The sequence below is a fragment of the Hippopotamus amphibius genome, chromosome 11 (genome assembly GCF_030028045.1).
Source record: "Hippopotamus amphibius kiboko isolate mHipAmp2 chromosome 11, mHipAmp2.hap2, whole genome shotgun sequence".
NCBI classification, from domain to species: Eukaryota; Metazoa; Chordata; class Mammalia; order Artiodactyla; family Hippopotamidae; genus Hippopotamus; species Hippopotamus amphibius.
The window spans coordinates 76,249,290-76,270,539 of NC_080196.1; the positions used below are offsets into that span (position 1 = coordinate 76,249,290).

Genomic DNA, 21,250 nt, shown 5'->3' on the forward strand with positions numbered 1-21,250 from the left:
TAGAGTGCACGTTCAGTAGTTGTGGCACACAGGCTTAGTTGCTCCACGGCATGTGGGATCTTCCCGGAGCAGGGATCAAACCCGTGTCCCCTGCTTTGGCAGGCCCCTGCATTGGAAGGCAGATTCTTAACCACTGCGCCACCTAGGAAGTCCCTCACTTAGCATATTTTTAAGATTGATTGATGTTGTACCATGTAGCAGTACTTCATTCATTTATGGCTGAGTGGTATTCTGTTGTATGTGTATACCATATTTCATTTAGCTGTTCATCTGTTGGTGGACATTTGCGTTGTTTCCACCTTTTGGCTATTGTAAATAACACTGCTGTGAATTCATGTACAAGTATTTATTGGAATACTTGTTTTCAAATCTTTTGGATATCTAGGAGTAGAATTGGTGGGTCATGTGTTAATGCTGTGTTTAACTTTTGAGGCACTTCCAGACTATTTTCCACAATGGCTGCATCATTTTATGTTCCCATCAGCATTGTACAAAGGTTTCAGTTTTTCCCCATATTTGCCAATACTTGATATTTAACTGTTTTTGGTTATAACCACCCTAGTGGGTGTGAAGTAGTGTCTCATTGTGGCTTTGGCTTTAATTTCGCTAATGAGAAATGAGGTTGAGCGTCTTTTCATGTGCTTATTTGCCATTTGTATATCCTTTTTGAAAAGATGTCTGTTCATGTCCTTTGTCTGTTTTTTAACTGGGTCTTTTATCTTTTTGTTGTTGACTTTTAAGAGTCTGGATACTAGACCTTATCAGGTATATGATTTGCTAATATTTCCACGCCTTCTGTAGTTTGTCTTTTCACTTTTCTTGATAATGTCTTCTAATGTACAAAAGTTAATTTCGATGAAGTCCAGTTTAATATATGTTGCTTATGCTTTTACTTGTAATACATTGCCAGATTCAGAATCATGAAGATTTATGACTGTATCTTCTTCTAAAAGTTGTATGGTTTTAGTATTTATATTTAGGTCTTTGACTAACTTGAATTAATTTTTGTATGTGGTATGGTGTGTAGGGGTTCAGTTTCATTCTTTTACATGTGAATATCTGGTTGTACCAGTACCATTTGTTGAAGAGACTATTTTTTCCCCACTGAATGGTCTTGGCATGCTTGTTGAAAATCAGTTGGCTGTAAGTATACAGTTTGGTTTCTAGATTCTCAGTTCCATTCAGTTGGTCTATATGTCTGTTCCCAAACCAGTATCACACTGATTTGGTCACTGTAGCTTTATAACAAGTTTTGAAAATGGAAGTTTGAATTTTTCAGCTTTGTTGTTCTTTTTCAGTACTGTTTTAGCTATTCCAGACTGCAAGTAATTCCACATGAATTTGAGGATCAGCTTTTCCATATCTGCATAAAATATCTTTGGAATTTTGATAGGAATTGCATTGAATCTAGATTGCCTTGGGTAGTATTGCCATCTGAACATATTAAGTCTTCTAATCCATGAACACAGGATATATTTCCACTTATTTTGGTATTTTAAAAATTCATTTCAGTTTTGTTTTTTTTTTTTAGTTTTCAGTGTACACGTCTTATACCTCCTTGGTTAAATTATTCCTAAGTATTTTATTCTTTTTGATGCTCTTATAAATAGAATTGTCTTAGTTTTCCTTTTGTATTGTTTATTAAGTGTGATGTTAGCTGTGGATATTTCATAATACCCTACTTTTGTATATTTTTAATGCAGTGTTATTTGGTGTGTTAAGATTTTATGACTTCTATATCTTCTTACTGCATTAAAATTGTATTATTATAAATGATATTAAATATATCTGACCTTGAGGGGTTTTTTCCCCTTAATATGCACTTCCCTGTTGTATCTTGCCCATTCATTTATTTTTAATTTTTATATATAGTTGATGTGCCTCAAATTTAGATCGTAGATTTCATATTCGGGGATTTTAATATATTTTGATTTTTCACAGTGAGGGTTTTGTGATTTTTTTTTTTACTTATCTGTGTATATTAAAATAAATAAAAAATATGTATCTGGAAAAATTTTCACAGCACGAACACACCCATGTAACAAGAAATCCAGATCATGAAACTGAATATTACCAGCAGCCCATAGTTCTCTTGTACTTCCTCTTAGTCACTAACCCCTTTTCCCCCAAGTATCACTGTTCTGACTTATAAAGTTAGTTTTTCTTGTTTTTGAACTTTTATATATGGAGTCATGCATAAAACACTCCTTTGTTTCTGTTACGTTTCATTCAACATTATTTGTGAGGTGCATCCATATTGTTGTATATGGCAGTAATTTGTTCTTCTTGCTGTATAGTATTCCATGTATTTTGTATGGCCACTGCAATTTATCACTTACTTTGTGGTGATATCTTTTAAATCAGATGTTCTGATTGTTTCCATGGGGGATTATTATGAATAATGCTGATATGAACTTTCTTGTGCATGTTCTTTGGTAATCATACATATCTTTCCTCTTGGTGTATACCTAGAAGTGGCAGAGCCATAGAGTATATTTAGCTTTAGTAAATACATCCAAGTATTTCAAAGTAGCTGCACCAGTTTACATTCATCAACAATGTATGAGAGTTCTGGTTGCTCCCCTGCCTCCTCAAGGATAGTACTCATCCCCACTGAGTTTTATCAGTCTTACTGTTTTAGCCATTCTGGTAATGCCTGTTGGTATTTCCATAGGGGTTTGTTTCTGTTTCCCTGGTGTCTGAGATTGAGCGACTTTTCACATGTTCATTGGCAATTTGTGATACACTGTTCAAGTCTTTTGGGCCCCCCCTCCTCCCCCTTTGGATTGTTTGCCTTTTTCTTGTTGGTTTGTATAAGTTCTAGATATTAGTCTCTTATCAAATTTATATACCATAATTATCTTCTTCCATTCTTTGGTTTGCCTTTTCACTCTTAAATGCTGTCTACCAATGAACAGGGGGCCTTACTTTCCTTATTTTTAATGTAGTCCAATTTTTTTTTTCCTTTTATAGTCAGTGCTATTTAGTGTGGCCTGTTGAATTCTTTGATTAAATCATGAAGACGTTATTCCCTGTTTTCCTCTAAAAGCTTTATTGTTTTGATCTGTTTAGGTTATGATTCCTCATAGTTTGGTTCTTATTCCTTCCACTATATATATATATTTTTAAGTTTTTAAAAAATATTTATTTATTTATTTAATTTATTAGCTGCCTTGGGTCTTCATTGCTGCACACGGGCTTTCTGAGTTGTGAAGAGCAGAGGTACTCTTCATTGCAGTGCGCAGGCTTCTTTTGCAGTGGCTCCTCTTGCTTCTCTTGTTGTGGAGCATGAGCTCTAGGCCCACCGGCTTCAGTAGTTATGGCACATGGGCTCAGTAGTTGTGGCTTGTGGGCTTTAGAGTGCAGGCTCAGTAGTTGTGGCACACGGGCTTAGTTGCTCTGTGGCATGTGGGATCTTCCTGGACCAGGGCTCGAACCTGTGTCCCCCTGCATTGGCAGGCAGATTCTTAAGCACTGCGCCACTAGGGAAGCCCTGTATTAATTTTTTTAATATGAAGCTTCTTTGCTTTCATGTATTGTACAGACAAGTTACAATTTCTGCCTAACATTTTAAAAAAATACAGTGAATGAGGAAAATAAACTACATTTAACATACCTTGTATAGAGTTATTAGGACTCTAATGAATTCACCCCATATATTTTCATTACTTTGTCTTCCTGGGAGTTGGTTTATATCAACAACTTCTACACAAAAATTCAGTTTAATCTGAATTTACTATCTTACAGATTTTTAAAACCTATTATTTATTATAAACACAGGAAGAAGCATTTTTTAAATAGCACTTTAACATTTAAACCTCTTACCATGTTTGCTTTCTCTTTCTCCATACAAATACACACATACTCTGTATTTCTGCTCAACCGTTTGAAAGAAACTAGCAGGTGTTTCTTTCTCCTGTATGAACATATTCCTACATGAACAGAATGCCATATTGCCTGTGTTTGCAAATAAAATTGTTTTATTGCTCTCTAGATCTTAGATCTAGCCTATCAGATGATCCTTATCACATGCCAAAGGTTTAATATTCATTTGTTCATTAAAGAACTACTTCAGTTGGGAGATTGGGATTGCCATATATACGTTACTAATAAGAAAAAAAATCAAATTGTACACTTTAAATATATGCAGTTTATTGTATGTCAGTTATATCTCAATAAAAGTTCTTAGGAAAAAAAGAGAACTACTTTACAAATACTAAAATATAGGAGGCAGGTTGCGTGCCTTGAAGACTTTGGCAAGTATAGCAAGTTAAACATTGAACTTTAAGAAGTACCAAATTTTTCCTGGTCCTTTAGGGTACTTTATCCATTTCCCCATCAAATTTTAGGCCACATTGAATCAGAAAATAGGTTTTTACTTTTGAACTAGACAGTATAAGTATATTCATATATGTTAGATTCTGCATGTATTAAATTTGTGTTTATTAAGTACTTATGCATTAAAAACGTAAAACCTAAAGCATTTCTTAATGAGGAGAGTCTCTAAATATGTGAGTTGCTACCATTGTATGACATGAGCATCAGGTAGGTTAAAACTAAGCTTTGTTAGAGCACCTGAATTCCTTAAAACTTAGTTTCTTTAGTAGTGGAGTTTTTCTTCATTAAGTTTGAGTAATTAAACACTTTATCAGAATGTCTGACATAAAAAAGCACTTAAATACTTGCCTTAATTAACATGGGGAAAAGAGCACTGAATAAGGACTCAGATCTGATTTCTGGACAAAGCTCAGCTTATCTTTTTGACCATTTGTAAAATGAGGAACATATACTAGATGATCTCCAACTAGAATTACCATTTTTATCACTGTGTATTGTAGTTGTCGTATATACTACTAAAAAAAATACAATAAATATCTGTCTGATCAGGAGATTTAAAACTTTTTTTTATCTTAATGATCATGCTGAAAAAAAAGATTTCTCTTTGAATGGCTATGTGACTTGAACTTTTTTCTCACTTGATAGCTCGAATTACATCTTTACAAGAGGAGGTGAAGCATCTCAAACATAATCTTGAAAGAGTGGAAGGAGAAAGAAAAGAGGCTCAAGACATGCTTAATCATTCAGAAAAGGTAAATGATTTAACGTATACCAATTATGAGATATATTTACTGACTGTCAGATATTATAAGGTGGTTTTATAAAAGACCATTCATTTCTAATCTTTATATGTTTTCATTTCTGAAAGTTTTTATGGTTGGTTGCTGTGTGGAGGTGTATATGGGTCTTATTTTGGGCTTTTCAGGGTGTTATTTTTGTTTGTTTTTACTCTTGAAGGGTATTAGATATCTGATATTATCAGATCATCACAATTGCTTTGGTTTGGAGATACCTCTTCATATAGAATTTTTCCCCCATTTTTTGTACGTGGGTAAGATGAAGATGCTAAACCTTACTAATCTCAAGAAGGAAAATAAAAAATCAGTATGGAGTAGACCATGTGAGCTTTTTCCATTTTGTTGGTAAGAGTTCGCAAAATAGTAAAGGGCATACATAAAGGAATTGGCTTTTGCACATAGAATTTTCTTAACAATCAAAAAAATGCCATTGGTTATCCTCTTTCCTTACCTTGCTAAGGAAAGGATTAAGTAGGTAATATGCAGATTTAGCATAACTCCCTGAAATGTTGTAGGTTTACTAGATCCTCAGATAAATGATCAGAAAATCCACCACTTATCTTGTTCTTTGGACATGTTTTGTGGCATTCAGAATAGCTTTTTGATTCTAAGTCTGGTGTAACTTTGGAAGTAGGATGAAGGAAGAAGAGTAGAAGCACCCAAACAGGAGTGGAATACATGCTGACTTATTCTTTTGTCAGAGCAAGGTAAATCTAGGTGTAGATGCAAATGTAAATAGAGATTAATTTTTTTTAATGGTAGCAAAAATTTTTAAATGAACTGAAGAATTGTGCTATTCATTTCTGATCCTTGCATTGAACCCTCCTGGACATAACAGAACTCTGCCCTATAATCAGCCATGGCTAATGATTCACATGAGAAGGGGTGGGGGTAGTAAAAAGGTGATATTTTGCTTTTAATTATATGTGCTTATTGTGATTTTTAAACTAAGACATTATACATGGTGTGAAATACACAAGAAGTATAAAAATAAAGTTGTGTCCTGAATACAAATATTTAACTACATATGGTGTAACATTTCAAGCCAGTGTGATTCATATATTATCTCTTATGTGGTATTAACTAATATAAGATTTAATGATATGCCTTTTTCACAGCGAGTACATGACTCTCATTCTCATTTTACAGGAAAAGAATAACTTAGAAATAGATTTAAACTACAAGCTTAAATCATTACAGCAGCGATTAGAACAAGAGGTAAATGAACATAAAGTAACCAAAGCTCGTTTAACTGACAAACATCAATCTATTGAAGAGGCAAAGTCTGCTGCAATGTGTGGTAAGTGTCAGTTTTAATATTTTCTATGTGATTAATTTTTAAATATTGCAAACAAAAATTTTTTGATTTTGATCAAATTTCATTGTGTAGTAGTTTAAACTCTTAGAAATTATAAATGATGATCTGGGGAGAGGGTGCCCTCCTCTTTTTCTTTTTTGATACCTTCCATTTTTTAAAATTAAAATTTCACTGGCTAGTTCCCTTACTCTACCATTCTCTAGTCCCTATACTGCCCTCTACCCGCTGTAAAAGTCAGTGGATTCTCATTTCTCCCAGTTTTTCAGCCCTTTCCTTTGTTTTCTTCAGGAACTCATTGTCTGTTAATTCATCTGCTTTCTTGCTTTGTACTCTCAATTCTCTCATTCCTTGTATTTCCACTGTATTATGCCTCTAAACACAACTGTAGATCAGACTAACCAGCCACTTTTCATCTCTTCAAATAGTTCTTCAGGTGGGTGTTATCCCAGTCCACTGTCTCTGTTTTCAGGTGAGCGGTCATTTTTATACATGTCACTCATCAGTTCCTTCTCCTAAACTTTTATTTCTCTCCTCAAGTGTCCTATGCCATTTTTTTATCACTTTGCTTTTAGGTGAACATTCTCCTATTTCAAAAAGAAATTGTGAAATCATAGGTGTGAACTACACAGAATCTAATTCTCTAACTTAATCAGCCAGTCCTACGACTTTACGCGTCTTCATTATCTTCACTCTCACCTTAGAGAAGGGATCCTCTTCCTGTCCTTGTTAATGTGTTCTTGTTGTATTCAGATCCAATCTCTTATCTCAACTTATTATTATTTTTCTCTTCTTTATTCTCAGCCGTTGTTCTTCCACTAAATCTCTTCTTGTAAACATGTACAAGTCTCTCCCATCTTTAAAAAAAAAAAAAAAAATGACAAACCCATACAGCAACCTGTGATCCTTACCAATTGCCAGTGTTTCATTCCATCCCTTTATAGCCACACTTTTACTGTCGATTTCCTCTTTCATAGTTGTTAGCATTTGCCTTATGTATTGAGGTGCTCCTATATTGGGTGCATATATATTTATAATTGTTATCTTCTCGTCTTGGATGGATCCCTCGATCTTTATGTAGTGTTCTTTCTTGTCTCTTGTAACATTTTTTATTGTAAAGTCTGTTTTATCTGACTGATATGAGGATCACTACTCCAGCTTTCTTTTGATTTCCATTTGCATGGAATATCTTTTTCCATCCCCTCACTTTCAGTCTGTATGTGTCCCTAGGTCCGAAGTGGGTCACTTACAGACAGCATATATGTGGGTCTTGATTTTGTATCCATTCAGCCAGTCTGTGTCTTTTGGTTGGTGCATTTAGTCCATTTACATTCAAGGTCATTATCGATATGTATGCTCCTGTTACCATTTTCTTAAGTGTTTTGTTTTTGTTTCTGTAGGTTGTGTTCTTCTCTTATGTTTCCCGCTTAGAGCAGTTCCTTTAGCATTTGTTGTAGGGCTGGTTTGGTGGTGCTGAATTCTCTTAGCTGTTGCTTGTCTGTAAAGCTTTTGATTTCTCCGTCGAATCTGAATGAGATCCTTGCTGGGTAGAGTATTCTTGGTTGTAGGTTCTTCCCTGTCATCACTTTAAATATATCTTGCCACTCCCTTCTGGCTTCCAGAGTTTCTGCTGAGAAATCAGCTGTTACCCTTATGGGAGTTCCCTTGTATGGTATTTGTCATTTTTCTCTTGTTGCTTTTAATAACTTTTCTCTGTCTTTCATTTTTGTCACTTTGACTACTATATGTCTTGGCATGTTTCTCCTTGGATTTATCCTGCCTGGGACTCTCTGTACTTCCTGGACTTGGGTAGCTATTTCCTTTCCCATGTTAGGGAAGTTTTCAGCTATAATCTCTCCCAGTATTTTCTCGGGTCCTTTCTCTCTCTCTTCTCCTTCTGGGACCCCTATAATGCGAATGTTGTTTCATTTAACATTGTCCCAGAGGTCTCTTAGGCTGTCTTCAGTTATTTTCATTCTTTTTTCTTTATTCTTTTCTGCATCAGTGATGATCACCATTCTGTCTTCCAGCTCACTTATTCGCCCTTCTGCCTCAGTTAATCTGCTATTGGTTCCTTCTAGTGTATTTTTCATTTCAGTTATTGTGTTGCATACCTCTGTTTGTTTGTTCTTTAATTCTTCTAGGTCTTTGGCAAATTCTTCTTGCAACTTTTCAATCTTTGCATCCAGTCTTTTTTCAGAGTCCTGGATCATCTTTACCATCATTATGCTGAATTCTTTTTCCGGAAGAGTGCCTGTCTCCTCTTCATTTAGTTGTTTTTCTGGGCTTTTATCTCATCCCTTCATCTGGTATAAAGTCTTTTGCCTTTTCATTTTCTCTTTCTATGGCTGTGATTTTCAGTTCCACAAGATGAAATAGTGCTGATACTGCTTGCTTCTGCTGTCTGCCCTCTTGTGGAGGAAGCTGTCTAGGAGGCTCGTGGGTGCTTCCTGATGGGAGGGACTGATGGTGGGTTGGGCTGGGTGGGTGGAGCTCAGTAAAACTTTAATCCAATTTGGTGGGTGGAGCTCAGTGACACTTTAATCTGCTTGTCTGCCAATGGGTGGGGCTGTGTTTCCACCCTGGTGGTCATTTGGCCTGAGGCGACCCAGCACTGGAGCTTACAGGCTCTTTGGTGGGGCTAATGGTGGACTCTGGGAGGGCTCACACCAATGAGCACTTCTCAGAACCCCTGCCACCAGTGCCCCTGTCTCCTCGGTGAGCCACAGCTTCCCCCCACCTCTGCAGGCAACCCTCCAACACCAGCAGGTAGGTCTGGTTCAGTCTCCTATGGGGTCACTGCTCCTTCCCCCTGGGTCCTGGTGAGCACACTTTTTTGTGTGCCCTCCAAGAGTGGAGTCTCTGTTTCCCCCAGTCCTGTGGAGGTCCTGCAATCAAATCCTTCTGGCTTTCAAAGTCTGATTCTCTGGGGATTCCTGCTTCCATTGCTGTACCCCCAGGTTGGGAAGCCTGACATGGGGCTCAGAACCCTCAGGACTTCTGCAGTATAACTGTTCTCCAGTTTGTGAGTCACGCACCCAGCATTTATGGGATTTGATTTTAATGTGATTGTGCCCCTCCTACCGTCTCATTGGGGCTTCTCCTTTGTCTCTGGATGTGGGGTGTTTTTTTTGGTGAGTTCCAGTGTCTTTCTGTTGATGATTGTTCAGCAGTTAGTTGTAATTCCGGTGCTCTTGCAAGAGGGAGTGAGTGCACGTCCTCCGACTCCGCCATCTTGATTCTTCTCCCATAGCCACACTTTTAAAAAGATGTCTTCCTTTTCTTCACCTCTACTCACTGCTTAACTTACTGTAACCTAGGAGTGTCCACCGGGCACGTTAAATTCACTTTATTCAAGGGAAAGCTTGTGATTTTATCTGTCAAACCTGCTGTAACCCCTTTTCTCACTGTCTCAGGTAATGGCTATCTAGTTTTTATGAGCCCAGGCCTGTAATCACATGAATCTACTTTGCCTCTTAGCCACTCTGTTACTATAAAAAAAAGAAAAATTTAGGTGGGAAAATGCATTTAAAGTGCCTGTACATAGAAAGCTTTCAGTAAGTGGGAGATATTATCATGGTTATGGATGATGGTGGTATTCAACATCCAGGGGCCCAAGCCGGAAATCTGGGAATTATTCAGGAAGCTCCATTCTGATGGTTTCTATTTTGTCATGCAGAGGACAGTCTGAAAGTGAGAATGCAGACTTATTAAGTTTGAAGCCTGATGGTGCCACTTAAGAATTGCAGGACCCTAGAAAATTAACCTCCAGAACCTTAGTTACCATATCTCAAAAAAGGAACCTCACTGTAGACTAATATCTTCTGATAACAATTAAAATAGGTATTATACTCTAATGGAATCTTGTTTATCTGAGTTGCATAAATTAAAGTTTATATCACAGCCTTAATAAGCCCCTGAAACTTTCAGGAACAATGCTATGTGTAGATTAATAACCACAATATTATTTTTCTACTTTTATCTGAATTACCTCCATTTTTCTCCTTAGATACTCCCCTTTTTTCCAGCTATGCTTTGGTCTGAAAATGGCACTGAATAGTCTCTTGAATCGTTGGGCAAGGGCTGGATTTGGAAGATTCGTTATATTTTTATGACTCTCTTGCTTTAGAGATCCCACTATACAAATAATTCATAATGTTAGAACTTCTATGATTAGTTCTGAAAGAGTCCCAGGATAAAAACAGTAGGGATTTTTGGCACCTAGGTGTCTTATACAGCCCATGAAAGTGAAAAATATTTAAGTAGTCTTTTTCTTTAAATGTATGTTTGTAAATTTTTCTTTCACAGAGGTGGAAAAAAAGCTGAAGGAAGAGAGAGAAGCTCGAGAGAAGGCTGAAAATAGGGTTGTTCAGATTGAGAAGCAGTGCTCCATGCTAGATGTTGATCTAAAACAATCTCAGCAGAAGCTAGAGCATTTGACTGAAAATAAAGAAAGGATGGAGGATGAAGTAAGAAAAATAATACTGATTTTGTTCATCTTATAAAAGAGAAGATAACTGTTATAACTAAAAAGTCATTATCTATAATTTAAACAACATGGTAGAGATTTTAATAAAGTAACCTATATGTATCTGTGTCACTGCTCTAAGGTGACCACTATATCCCTAGCTTCTAAAATTTTCATCTTCATATAGTGAATATTCACACCATAGGTTCTATACCATTTTGCACTGTGACAATACAACTGTATAGAAGTGTCACAGCTCCTCCCCTGAAGAAACTGATCATTTGCTTTTTAAGAGACGGGAAAAAAACCCCCCAGAACTCTTTGTTATAGGGTATCCAATAATCCCAAAGAGGAGCCTTGTTTTTAGATTTCTTTTTTTTTCTAATTAATTAATTAGTTGGTTGCGTTGGGTCTTCATTGCTGCTGTGGGCTTTCTCCAGTTGCGGTGAGTGGGGGCTACTCTTTCATTGTGGTATGCGGGCGCCTCATTGCAGTGGCTTCTCTTGTTGCAGAGCACAGGCTCTAGGCTCTCGGGCTTCAGTGGTTGCAGCACACAGGCTCAGTAGTTGTGGCACACGGGCTTAGTTGCTCCACAGCATGTGGGATCCTCCTGGAGTAGGGATCGAACCCATGTCCTCTGCATTGGCAGGCAGATTCTTAACCACTGCGCCACCTAGGAAGTCCCTGTTTTTAGATTTCAAAAGAAGTGTTAAACTGTAGCATCTTGCCTGATTTAGATTGATGGAAAGCACAGGGTACACATTTACAAAACAGCAAATAAAGAGGTAAAATGACATTGTATCCTACTGATTGGTATGTGTACTTTAGAAATTATAAAACTGGAAATAATTAGTTCACATACATAAATTAGAGAAGGGAGAAAGAGAAGATTAGACTAATGAGAAAAGCCTTCACAAAGGAGGAATGTGTTGTCATCTATATTTTAAAGGTTGAGTAAGATCTGTAAAGGTGGTAGTTTGAAAGTCAGAAGTCTGAACTGGTAGAGGGAATGTTTTAAGTAAAGATAAAAGAATGATTACTGAGTGCTTAGGAAGATAGGTAAGTGAGGGACAAAAAACGACTTGATCAGATGAGGGAAAAAGAGACATGTTGAGTAGTCGTGGGGGAAACCTGGAGGGCAAAGTATTGATAGTCTTTAAAACTATAAAGCTGTAGATGAAAACACTTGTTCAGCAGAAGTAATCTGGTAGTGGTATATAGAATGGACTACATAGGAGAGAGATTAGAGACACCTAATAGAGTCAGCATGCAGGAAGAATGTATGTTGAAAATTTGGGAGATGATACTCAGTAATTTAAACATATAACTTGACCACATGTTATCTGACTAGCCCTGTGCTAGGAGTTGCAGTACAGAATAAGATGGCTGTGGTCTTGACCTCCGTGGAGCTTGTAACCCAAAGGGAAAGACAGATATTAAAACTGAGTCACAAGCATGACATATTGAAAGAAGACATACCAAGTAGGAGTGTTAGGACTAGTCACGTCTGGGAAGAAAGGAGGCCTCACTGAGAGTTTGACATTTAAGAGCTGAAGAAAGAATAAAGGAAGAGGGAAAGACAGAGAATAGCCTGTGCAAGAACTGTTTGGTGACAGAGAGTTTGTCACACTGGAGGATCTGGGGTGTGTGATTAGATGCAGAGAATGGTCAGTGATAAGCACTAGAAAAGTAAACAGAACAGATCATGGAGGGCACTGTAAACACTGTTAAGAATTTTGAGTTAGAACTTCCCTGGTGGCACAGTGGTTAAGATTCCGCCTGCCAGTGCAGGGGATATGGGTTCGATCCCTGGTCCAGGAAGATCCCACATGCCACAGAGCAACTAAGCCTGTGTGCCACAACTGCTGAGCCCGTGAGCCACAACTACTGAAGCCCACACTCCTAGAGCCTGTGCTTTGCAACAAGAGAAACCACCACAATGAGAACCCCATGCACTGCAACTAAGAGTAGTCCCTGCTCTCCACAACTAGAGAAAGCCCATGTGCAACATCGAAGACCCAACGCAGGCAATAAAAAGATAATCTTTTTAAAAAGAAAGAATTTTGAGTTTATTAGTGCTAACGCCTAATAAGTACTTGATAAATATTTATTGAGTTGAATTAAATATATATTCAATTTGTTTTATAAATTCTGGAGGGTTGTAGATTAGAGTACAGACATTTATGAATGAACAGATAAATTTAAATACCGTTTAGGAATGGCCCCCCCAAAAGTGACTTTTATACTCACCTTCTCCTCCAAAATTCCCATAGAGGTTGAGGTACAAAGAAACCAGATTTCTTTTCCCTCCAAGATCTCATACCTGAAATTCGGGAATAAATTTGGTTTAACACTAAATTCTACAGTAATAAATGCATAGAACATTGGAGACTCTTTAGAATACTAATATTTTCTATTTGTATAAGGAATTATAATGTACTTGAGATGTGATTAGTATTCTTTCAAGTAATGTCTAATCAGTTGTTAAAGATTTATAATTCCAATTATTTTTCTTATTCATAGGTTAAGAATCTAACCCTGCAACTGGAGCAGGAATCAAATAAGCGACTGTTGTTACAAAATGAATTGAAGACTCAAGCATTTGAGGCAGACAATTTAAAAGGTTTAGAAAAGCAGATGAAACAGGAAATAAATACTTTATTGGAAGCAAAGAGATTATTAGAATTTGAATTAGCTCAGCTTACAAAGTAAGTCTCGGAAATAACATCTTGATTACTTTCTTTTTTGTGTTCAGCATTTCCTTGTGTGTTTGGTGTCTTATATGTGTATAGATTATGTATTTAGAGTTTGTGAAAGGAAGATTTAGGAAAAAGCATTTAGAAAAAATAAAAGAATTTATTTGCAAAGAAGGTTTGCAAGGGAATACAGGCTTTGGAAGAACACGGTTACTAAATAAAAAATACAGTTATTTGAAGGGAAAAAGGACATTATCAAGACTACTGACTTTACAATAGTCTGTTTATAGTAGGAAAAACACCGTCTTCTTCTCATATGATTTTTGTATCCATAAAAGTCATCATGTTTCTTCACTCTGGAATTACAAACATGAGGAATAACCTCTTTATTAAGGATTTAGTACCTTACAGAAAATGCTTAAAGTTTCTCTATTTTAGAGACTAGAATTAGACATGATGACCATGTATTTGTTTGTTTTGTTTTGTTTCTTTGGTTCATCTCAGAATGCAAAATGTGCTGTTTCTTGTACTCTGAGATGTGATGTGCCCGCTTATTTGAAATGGAGACAAAGCAAGGTGTCAGTATGACTTTCAGAATTTGCATAAAGACATGCTTCAGAAATTTAATATCAAAGGTGGTTATATCTTATGCCAAATCATGTGGTTTTATTTCCTCCAAATTTATGTTATAATATCTTCATTTGCCAGCTTCATTTACCACACAGTAATTCTTAGGTAAAATTGTTGGTTTTGATTTTATTGATTTTATATTGATGAAATTCTTTTCCCCTATCAGAGCCACTATTTTTACCAAGTAATGTGCTTTGTAGTTTTCTTCTCCCCAAATAACTTATTTCACTCGGCATTTAACTAATAATTATTATATACTTTCTGTTAACCATATGCTGAAAATAAAAAGCTGTTACAATCTAATATGCAAACCTAGCAGCTGCAGATGGAATTGTTCATTATTGAATAGCTGTGTCTTTAGGTTCCATTGTATCTGGTTTTTTGAGTGCTGTCCTCTCTGTGAGCGGTGTTTCCATGTATGTATTCTGTACATGTACGTGTCTCTTATCTGTGTTACTCCTCCTCGGTTAGAGCCTCCCTTCTTATTCCTTACCCGTGTATTCAGTTCCACCCCATCCTTGTGCTTACTTGACCATAAAATATAGCACTAAATTAATATATATTAAATACGGTCATGTTTTTAATAGTCTACTTACTACATAAGACATTTTAAATGTATCCCTAAGAAAGCTTTTCTTTACAAAAATTTACCCCAAAAAATCATTTTTATTTTTGCATTTTGGATTAATCCACAATTAATATTCTTCTGAAAGTGACCTTTGGTAGAAAATGTTTCCCTCAACTTTTCATAGTATCATTTTATAAGGAGCAAACAGTGTGGCCTAACCAAATATAACTAGTAAAGTAATACTGTATAATGAAGTATAATTTTTTAAATTTTTTGGCCACACTGTGTGGCATACAGGATCTTAGTTCCCAACCAGGGATCAAACCTGTGCCCCCGACAGTGGAAGTGCAGAGTCTTAGCCACTGGACTGCCAGAGAAGTCCCTGAAATGTGATATTTTGAAACAAAAGTTATTTTAATAAACCTTTTTTATTCTAGCAACTTTAAGAAACAGAGAATAATATAAAGTCTAGTATAAATAGGAGCATTTGCTTACTGTTTTCTCTTTTGTCTAAAGACAATACAGAGGAAATGAAGGACAGATGCGGGAGCTACAAGATCAGCTTGAAGCTGAACAGTATTTCTCGGTGAGAATCATTTTTAACATATAGACTGTTTGAAAACCTGACTTAAAACAAGGTATTGAGATTTTTAATGTGAACTATGATTCTTTTTCAAATGACTGTGAAGTAATTTTCTCCCCCTTTTTATATCCCCATCTCTGCATTTCATTTCTGGATCTGAGTTGGTAGTCTGTTTAAGTTTTAAAGAAATGACTGTTTTTATGCAAATATTTCCAGAATTGCTTTCAAACTGGAGCTACACATAAGACTTTGTTAAGGGTTCTGTCTGCCTGGTAGCAAGCTCTGGTGGTTTTGAGTATCAGTATTATCACGTGTAGTTCATGTATACACATTACGGTGGCCTACATACATGTATCTCTAAGTATAACTACATACAGTTTAGGTATAACTAATGTTGAAGAGCTTTTTCCTATTTCAGCTCTGTGTGCACTTTGTGCATCTGTTATCCTTTTTCTCCATAAAAATCATTTTCTTATTTGCTGCAGGCCGAGTTATTTTCATTACTACTGTTGATGAGCATTTATAGCTAATGCTTTGAGGCTTTATTGAAACCTCTGAATTTTTGTTTGCTTCCTTTGGTTTGCAAGCTTGTGCTCTGCCATTTCAGCCTAATATTTATCTAGCTACTCCATTTCTGTTTCAGTGGCAACCACCTTTCCTATGCATGGAGTTTGAGTTGCACTGGTAAACCAAGTGTGAACAATATTGGAAGTAATGATTTCTCCAGTAAAAAATCTGGATACTGTCAGAGCTCTAAAGAATTTCATGCAATTAAGAGCTTCATGCTCTACTCTTTTCATCTCCTAATAAACATGGTGACTTTCTATCTTTTGTGTATTTCTTCTTGGCTTGTTATACTGTCACTGGAATATGTTTTTAAATTAAAAAGTAATTGAAGACTGTTGAAAAACTTTTCCCTGAGTGTAAATTAACCTTAACAATTCAGTGTGGTACTGACTTCTGCAAAATGGTCTGAAATATCAAGCACACCTTCTTGTCCCTAGGCTTCCACAGAGTAATCATTCAGTGCCTCCATATTTGGGGATGAATGTCAAGTGATTCGTGGTGGTTCCTGTGGACTCTTGATTTTTGCCTCTATAAAAACAATACAAAATACTAACCCCGTCTTTAGTTCTGATTTATTCTATTGCTTGTGAGGACTGGGTTAGATGTTGCTAAATTTGATAAGCTATTATGGGCCAAATTTAAGATTTTCTTTAATCTGGGCTTTCAAATCAGGTAATTTTTCTTTTTACCCCTTCATTGATAACACATAAATTTCAGTAATTGAAGTCAGAGCGAAGAGAATTAAGAATCTGATTCCTAAAGGCAGAATGGACTATTTCATTTTAGAAATTTTAAGTCCTTAAACTTGAGCCAGCCATCATTCTTCCTTTATTTGCATTCCTGTAGAAATGTATTTTTTTCTCTAGAGAAGTGCTATTTCTTAGAGGGATAATTTAGTGTACAATGTAAAAGTAGTACTCCACACCTGTTTGTTGGTCCTGCTTTTTTCCCCTTATCTTTTAAACTGAAAAGGGTGGTTTTAAAAAGAGAAATAGACTTCAGAATTGGAAGTGTACTCTGTAACCTCGGCATCTAACACAGTGTGGGTCTAATACTTATTCATACCTGCTAAATATTTGTTGATGGAGTTGGCAAAAATCTAGTGAATTTTTTAAGAATCATTGTTCTGTAATAAGTATATATTATTCACAAAACATTTGATGAATCCTGTTTATGATATTTCTTATGCCTCTCAACCACCCACTTCATCGCCCAAAAGAGAAGTGGTTTCTCTAATATTATTCACTTCAAGAATCGATCTAACTTTAAAATAAGTATTACTTGCTGTTTCTTTATATTTTTCCCAAATCAATATAATATTTAATATACTTTTGAGGTATAATTTATATGTAATAAATTGTACCCATTTCAAGTGATTGATTAATTCTCACAGTGTATACTGTAACCACCACCATAGTCAACATATAAAACATTTCCTTCATGGCCCTTTGCAGTCAATCTTCTCCACTGACCTCTATCTGCAGGCAGCCACTGATTTGCTTTGTCTTATTATCTTCATCTGTTCTACAATTTCATATGCATGGAATCATGTAGTACGCACTCTTTAGCGCCTGGTTTCCTTCATACAGCTTAACATTTTTTGGCTTTATCATGTTGTATATATCAGTAGTTCATTCCTTTTATTGTTGAGTATTATGAATATATCACAACCTTTAAAATTCATCTGATGATAGATAGTGGGGGTTGTTTCCAGTTTGAAGTTACTATGAATACAACTGCAATTAAAATTCATGTATAAGACTCTGTATGGATATATATTTGTATTTGCCTTCAGTAAATACTTTGAGTGGAATTGTTGGATCATGTGTTGATCAAAGTTAATTGTTTAACTTTGTAAGAAACTGTTTTTTAATCCATCATAAACACTATTTCTTCTTATCACTTGTTTTGCAGACACTTTATAAAACCCAGGTAAAGGAACTTAAGGAAGAAATTGAAGAAAAAAACAGAGAAAATTTAAAGAAAATACAGGAACTGCAAAGTGAAAAGTATGTCCATTTTAGTTTAGAGCAAGAATCAGCACTATAGCAAAGCATTCTTAAATTTAAGTTTAAAGATAGAGAGTAGATGTGCCATTATTCTGATGGCAGTAGAATAGCAAATCTTATTGTGCTAATTCAGAACAAATCAAACTAGACTTAGACTAAAATTTGACTTTATGGTGAAGAAGTAATTTGATATGTTAACACTGTAGCAGTTGTACAGAGATTCACTAAATTGTGACAGTAAATTATTTTCAAGGGTCTCTCAATCTTCAAACATCTATTTATGTATAAATAGTTCATGCTGTATTTGCAAGTCATTATTTTATGTTAGGTAAAGGCATTCAGGGTCTTCCTCTTAGTATTATAATGCAGATTAATTTCCATTGTATGTGTGCTTAGGGCCTTACAAGGAGGTGATCTTAGAAAGCTATTAAGTGTAACAACTGCTCATAGCTATAGATAATGTGAGAACAGAGGTTGAAATTAGTTTTCTCCCATTATTATATTATTTTTCCATTTAACCACCTTTGAAAGAAAAGTTTTAACTTTTATTGTTGAAGCAAACAAATACATAAAATAGCAAAACATGTACAGTTTTATGAATTATATGGCAAATACCATAAACCACCACCCATGAACAAAATCTACCTCAGAAGCCCCGCTTCTGTTTAGGCCTCTTCCCTCCCCACCACAAAGGTAATCACTATCCTGATAGTTATTTTTTGAAGGAACAGAATCATTTGTCCTGTATAGTTTTCCTCGGTTATGATTTTGCTGGTTCTATTTCCATAGTTAGTTGAACATTTTTGTTGTGTTTTTTGCAAATCAATGGTTAAATCTAGAGTTTCACTGTCTAGTATGGTAGCCACTAGTCAGATGTAGCTGATTAAATTTAATTTTAGTTCATTAAAATAAAATTAAAACTTTAGTTCCTCAGATGTGTGTAATAGCCACATTTTAGGTGCTTAATAGTCATATGTGGTCAGTGTCTACCATATCGGACAGCACAGGTGTGGAACATTTCTGTCATTGTAGAAAGTTTTATTGGACACCTCTAATTTGGAGGCTTAAACAAATTCAAATCTGATTATAACCTTGTAATGTCTGGTTGCCTGTGTGTTTTTAGCAACCATTGGCACTCAGTGCTTAGATACTGAGTATCTACATTAGGTAAAGTCTAAGCTCCTTTTGTAGAGTGTAGTATGTTGCCTATCATTTGTCTGGTATATACAATGTAATATATACAATCCCAGTTTATATGCATTCACAGTGAAGGGGGCACCCAATCTGCTAAATACTGTATTGTTTCATAGGGTTGATACGTTTTCCCTTGTTTGATCTGTTTGAGAGAAATGTGTTGATCACAGCTACTGTGCTTCATGCCAGTGATATAATTATTGATAAGTTATGGGTCTTAGCTTTAAGTGCTTCAGAATCTAGTCAGGAGATAAGCATAATTAAGGTAGGTGGCTATGACAGTGTTATTGGAACATATTGAAGGGATATATACCTTATCTTACCATGTGGGATTCAGAGAACATTCCCCAGGTGACAACTAAGTAGAGTAGAATTCGCCAGGGAATGGGGTATGGGTTGAGAACAGTAAATGCTAAAGCCAGTCTGTGATTTGGGGAGCAGAAAATGGTTTCATTTGCAGGTAGGGAGACAGTTGGTGACAGATAAGGCTGGAGAGATAAACCTGAGTCAGATTACAAAGGGCTTGGGTGTCATGCTGAAGGGTTGGGAATTGTCAACATTGAAGGTTTCATTTTTTGCCATTCTCTATTTTATATCCACATCACCTAGGTCAGGGCCTGGCAAATAATAAGTATTCAATAAATATTCAATGAATGAGAATTTTAAGCTAGGAATTGACAAGAAAGGGTTTTAGAAAGCTCTAGTCTTCAGAGTAGAGAATGGATTGGAGTGAGGCAAAGCTGGGTAGATATAGGGAGTCCAGTTATACAGCCATTGGAATCATCTAGATATACAATTATAGCGGAAGTTGGCAGTGAAAGGAGAGACAAATGCATAGAAAAAATAGAAAGCAGAAGCAGTAGGACTTTTAGATTAGAAGGTATGAGGGTATGGGGCGGAGTCAAGATGGCAGCATGGGAAGACGTGGAGATCGCATCTCCCCACAAATAGAACAGTTACCAGAGGCCAGTGGGGGAACTGAGGTCCAAGAAGACCGCAGGAACCCCGCAGCAACCGGCTTGTGGGATCTTGTTACACAAGTCCATGTCACGCCTGCGCTCCTGAGGTGGGAGCTCTGAGTCCAAAACATTGGACTAACAGGGAAACCCAGTTCCCAGGGAATATCCTTTACCGTGAGGTCTCCCAGAGGTTCTCAACTTAACACCAAGACCCAGCAGGAACACAATCCCGCCCATCCAAAGTGGGGGGAAAATGAGATGACAAAAAAATATGTCATAGATGAAGGAACAAGGTAAAAATACACAAGACCAAAATGAAGAGGAAATAGGAAAACTGCCTGAAAAAGAATTCAGAGTTATGGTAGTAAAGATGATCCAAAATCTCGATAACAAAATAGAGGAAATACAAGAAACAGATAATAAGGAATCAGAAGAACTAAAGAGCAAACAAGCAGTAATAGATAACAAAATAACCGAAATTAAAAATACTCTAGATGGTATAAACAGCAAAATAACTGAGGCAGAAGAACGAATAAGTGAGTTGGAAGATAGAGTGGGGGAAATAACTGCCACAGAGCAGGAAAAAGAAAAAAGAATAAAAAGAATGGAAGACAGTCTCAGAGACCTTGGTGGCAACATTAAGCGCACCAACATTCGAATCATAGGCACCACAGAAGAAGAAGAAAAAAAGAAAGGGTCTGGGAAAATATTTGAAGAGATTATAGTGGAAAACTTCTCCAGCATGGGAAAGGAAATAATTAATCAAGTCCAAGAAGTGCAGAGAGTCCCATACAGAATAAACCCAAGGAGAAATACACCAAGGCACATATTAATCAAACTAACGAAAATTAAACAAAGAAAAAATATTAAAAGCAGCAAGAGAAAAGCAACAAATAACATATAAGGGAAAACCCGTAAGGATAACAGCTGATCTTTCTGCAGAATCCCTGCAGGCCAGAAGGGAGTGGCAGGATATATTGAAAGTCCTGAAAGAGAAAAACCTACAGCCAAGAATACTCTACCCAGCAAGAATCTCATTCAGATTCGACAGAGAAAACAAAAACTTTACAGACAAGCAAAAGTTAAGAGAATTCAGCACCACCAAACCAGCCTTTGGACAACTGCT

General features: G+C 36.2%; 1 protein-coding gene across 1 annotated transcript in view; it reads left to right on the forward strand.

The window, feature by feature from the left end:
- ROCK1 (Rho associated coiled-coil containing protein kinase 1) overlaps positions 1-21,250 on the forward strand; it is a 151,107-nt gene that overhangs the window by 102,207 nt on the left and 27,650 nt on the right. The window contains exons 17-22 of the mRNA XM_057698670.1: positions 4,984-5,090; positions 6,285-6,435; positions 10,759-10,919; positions 13,442-13,626; positions 15,329-15,398; positions 17,877-17,971. Of these exons, the coding sequence (XP_057554653.1) occupies positions 4,984-5,090; positions 6,285-6,435; positions 10,759-10,919; positions 13,442-13,626; positions 15,329-15,398; positions 17,877-17,971 (769 nt within the window). The remainder of the gene's footprint in view (positions 1-4,983; positions 5,091-6,284; positions 6,436-10,758; positions 10,920-13,441; positions 13,627-15,328; positions 15,399-17,876; positions 17,972-21,250) is intronic.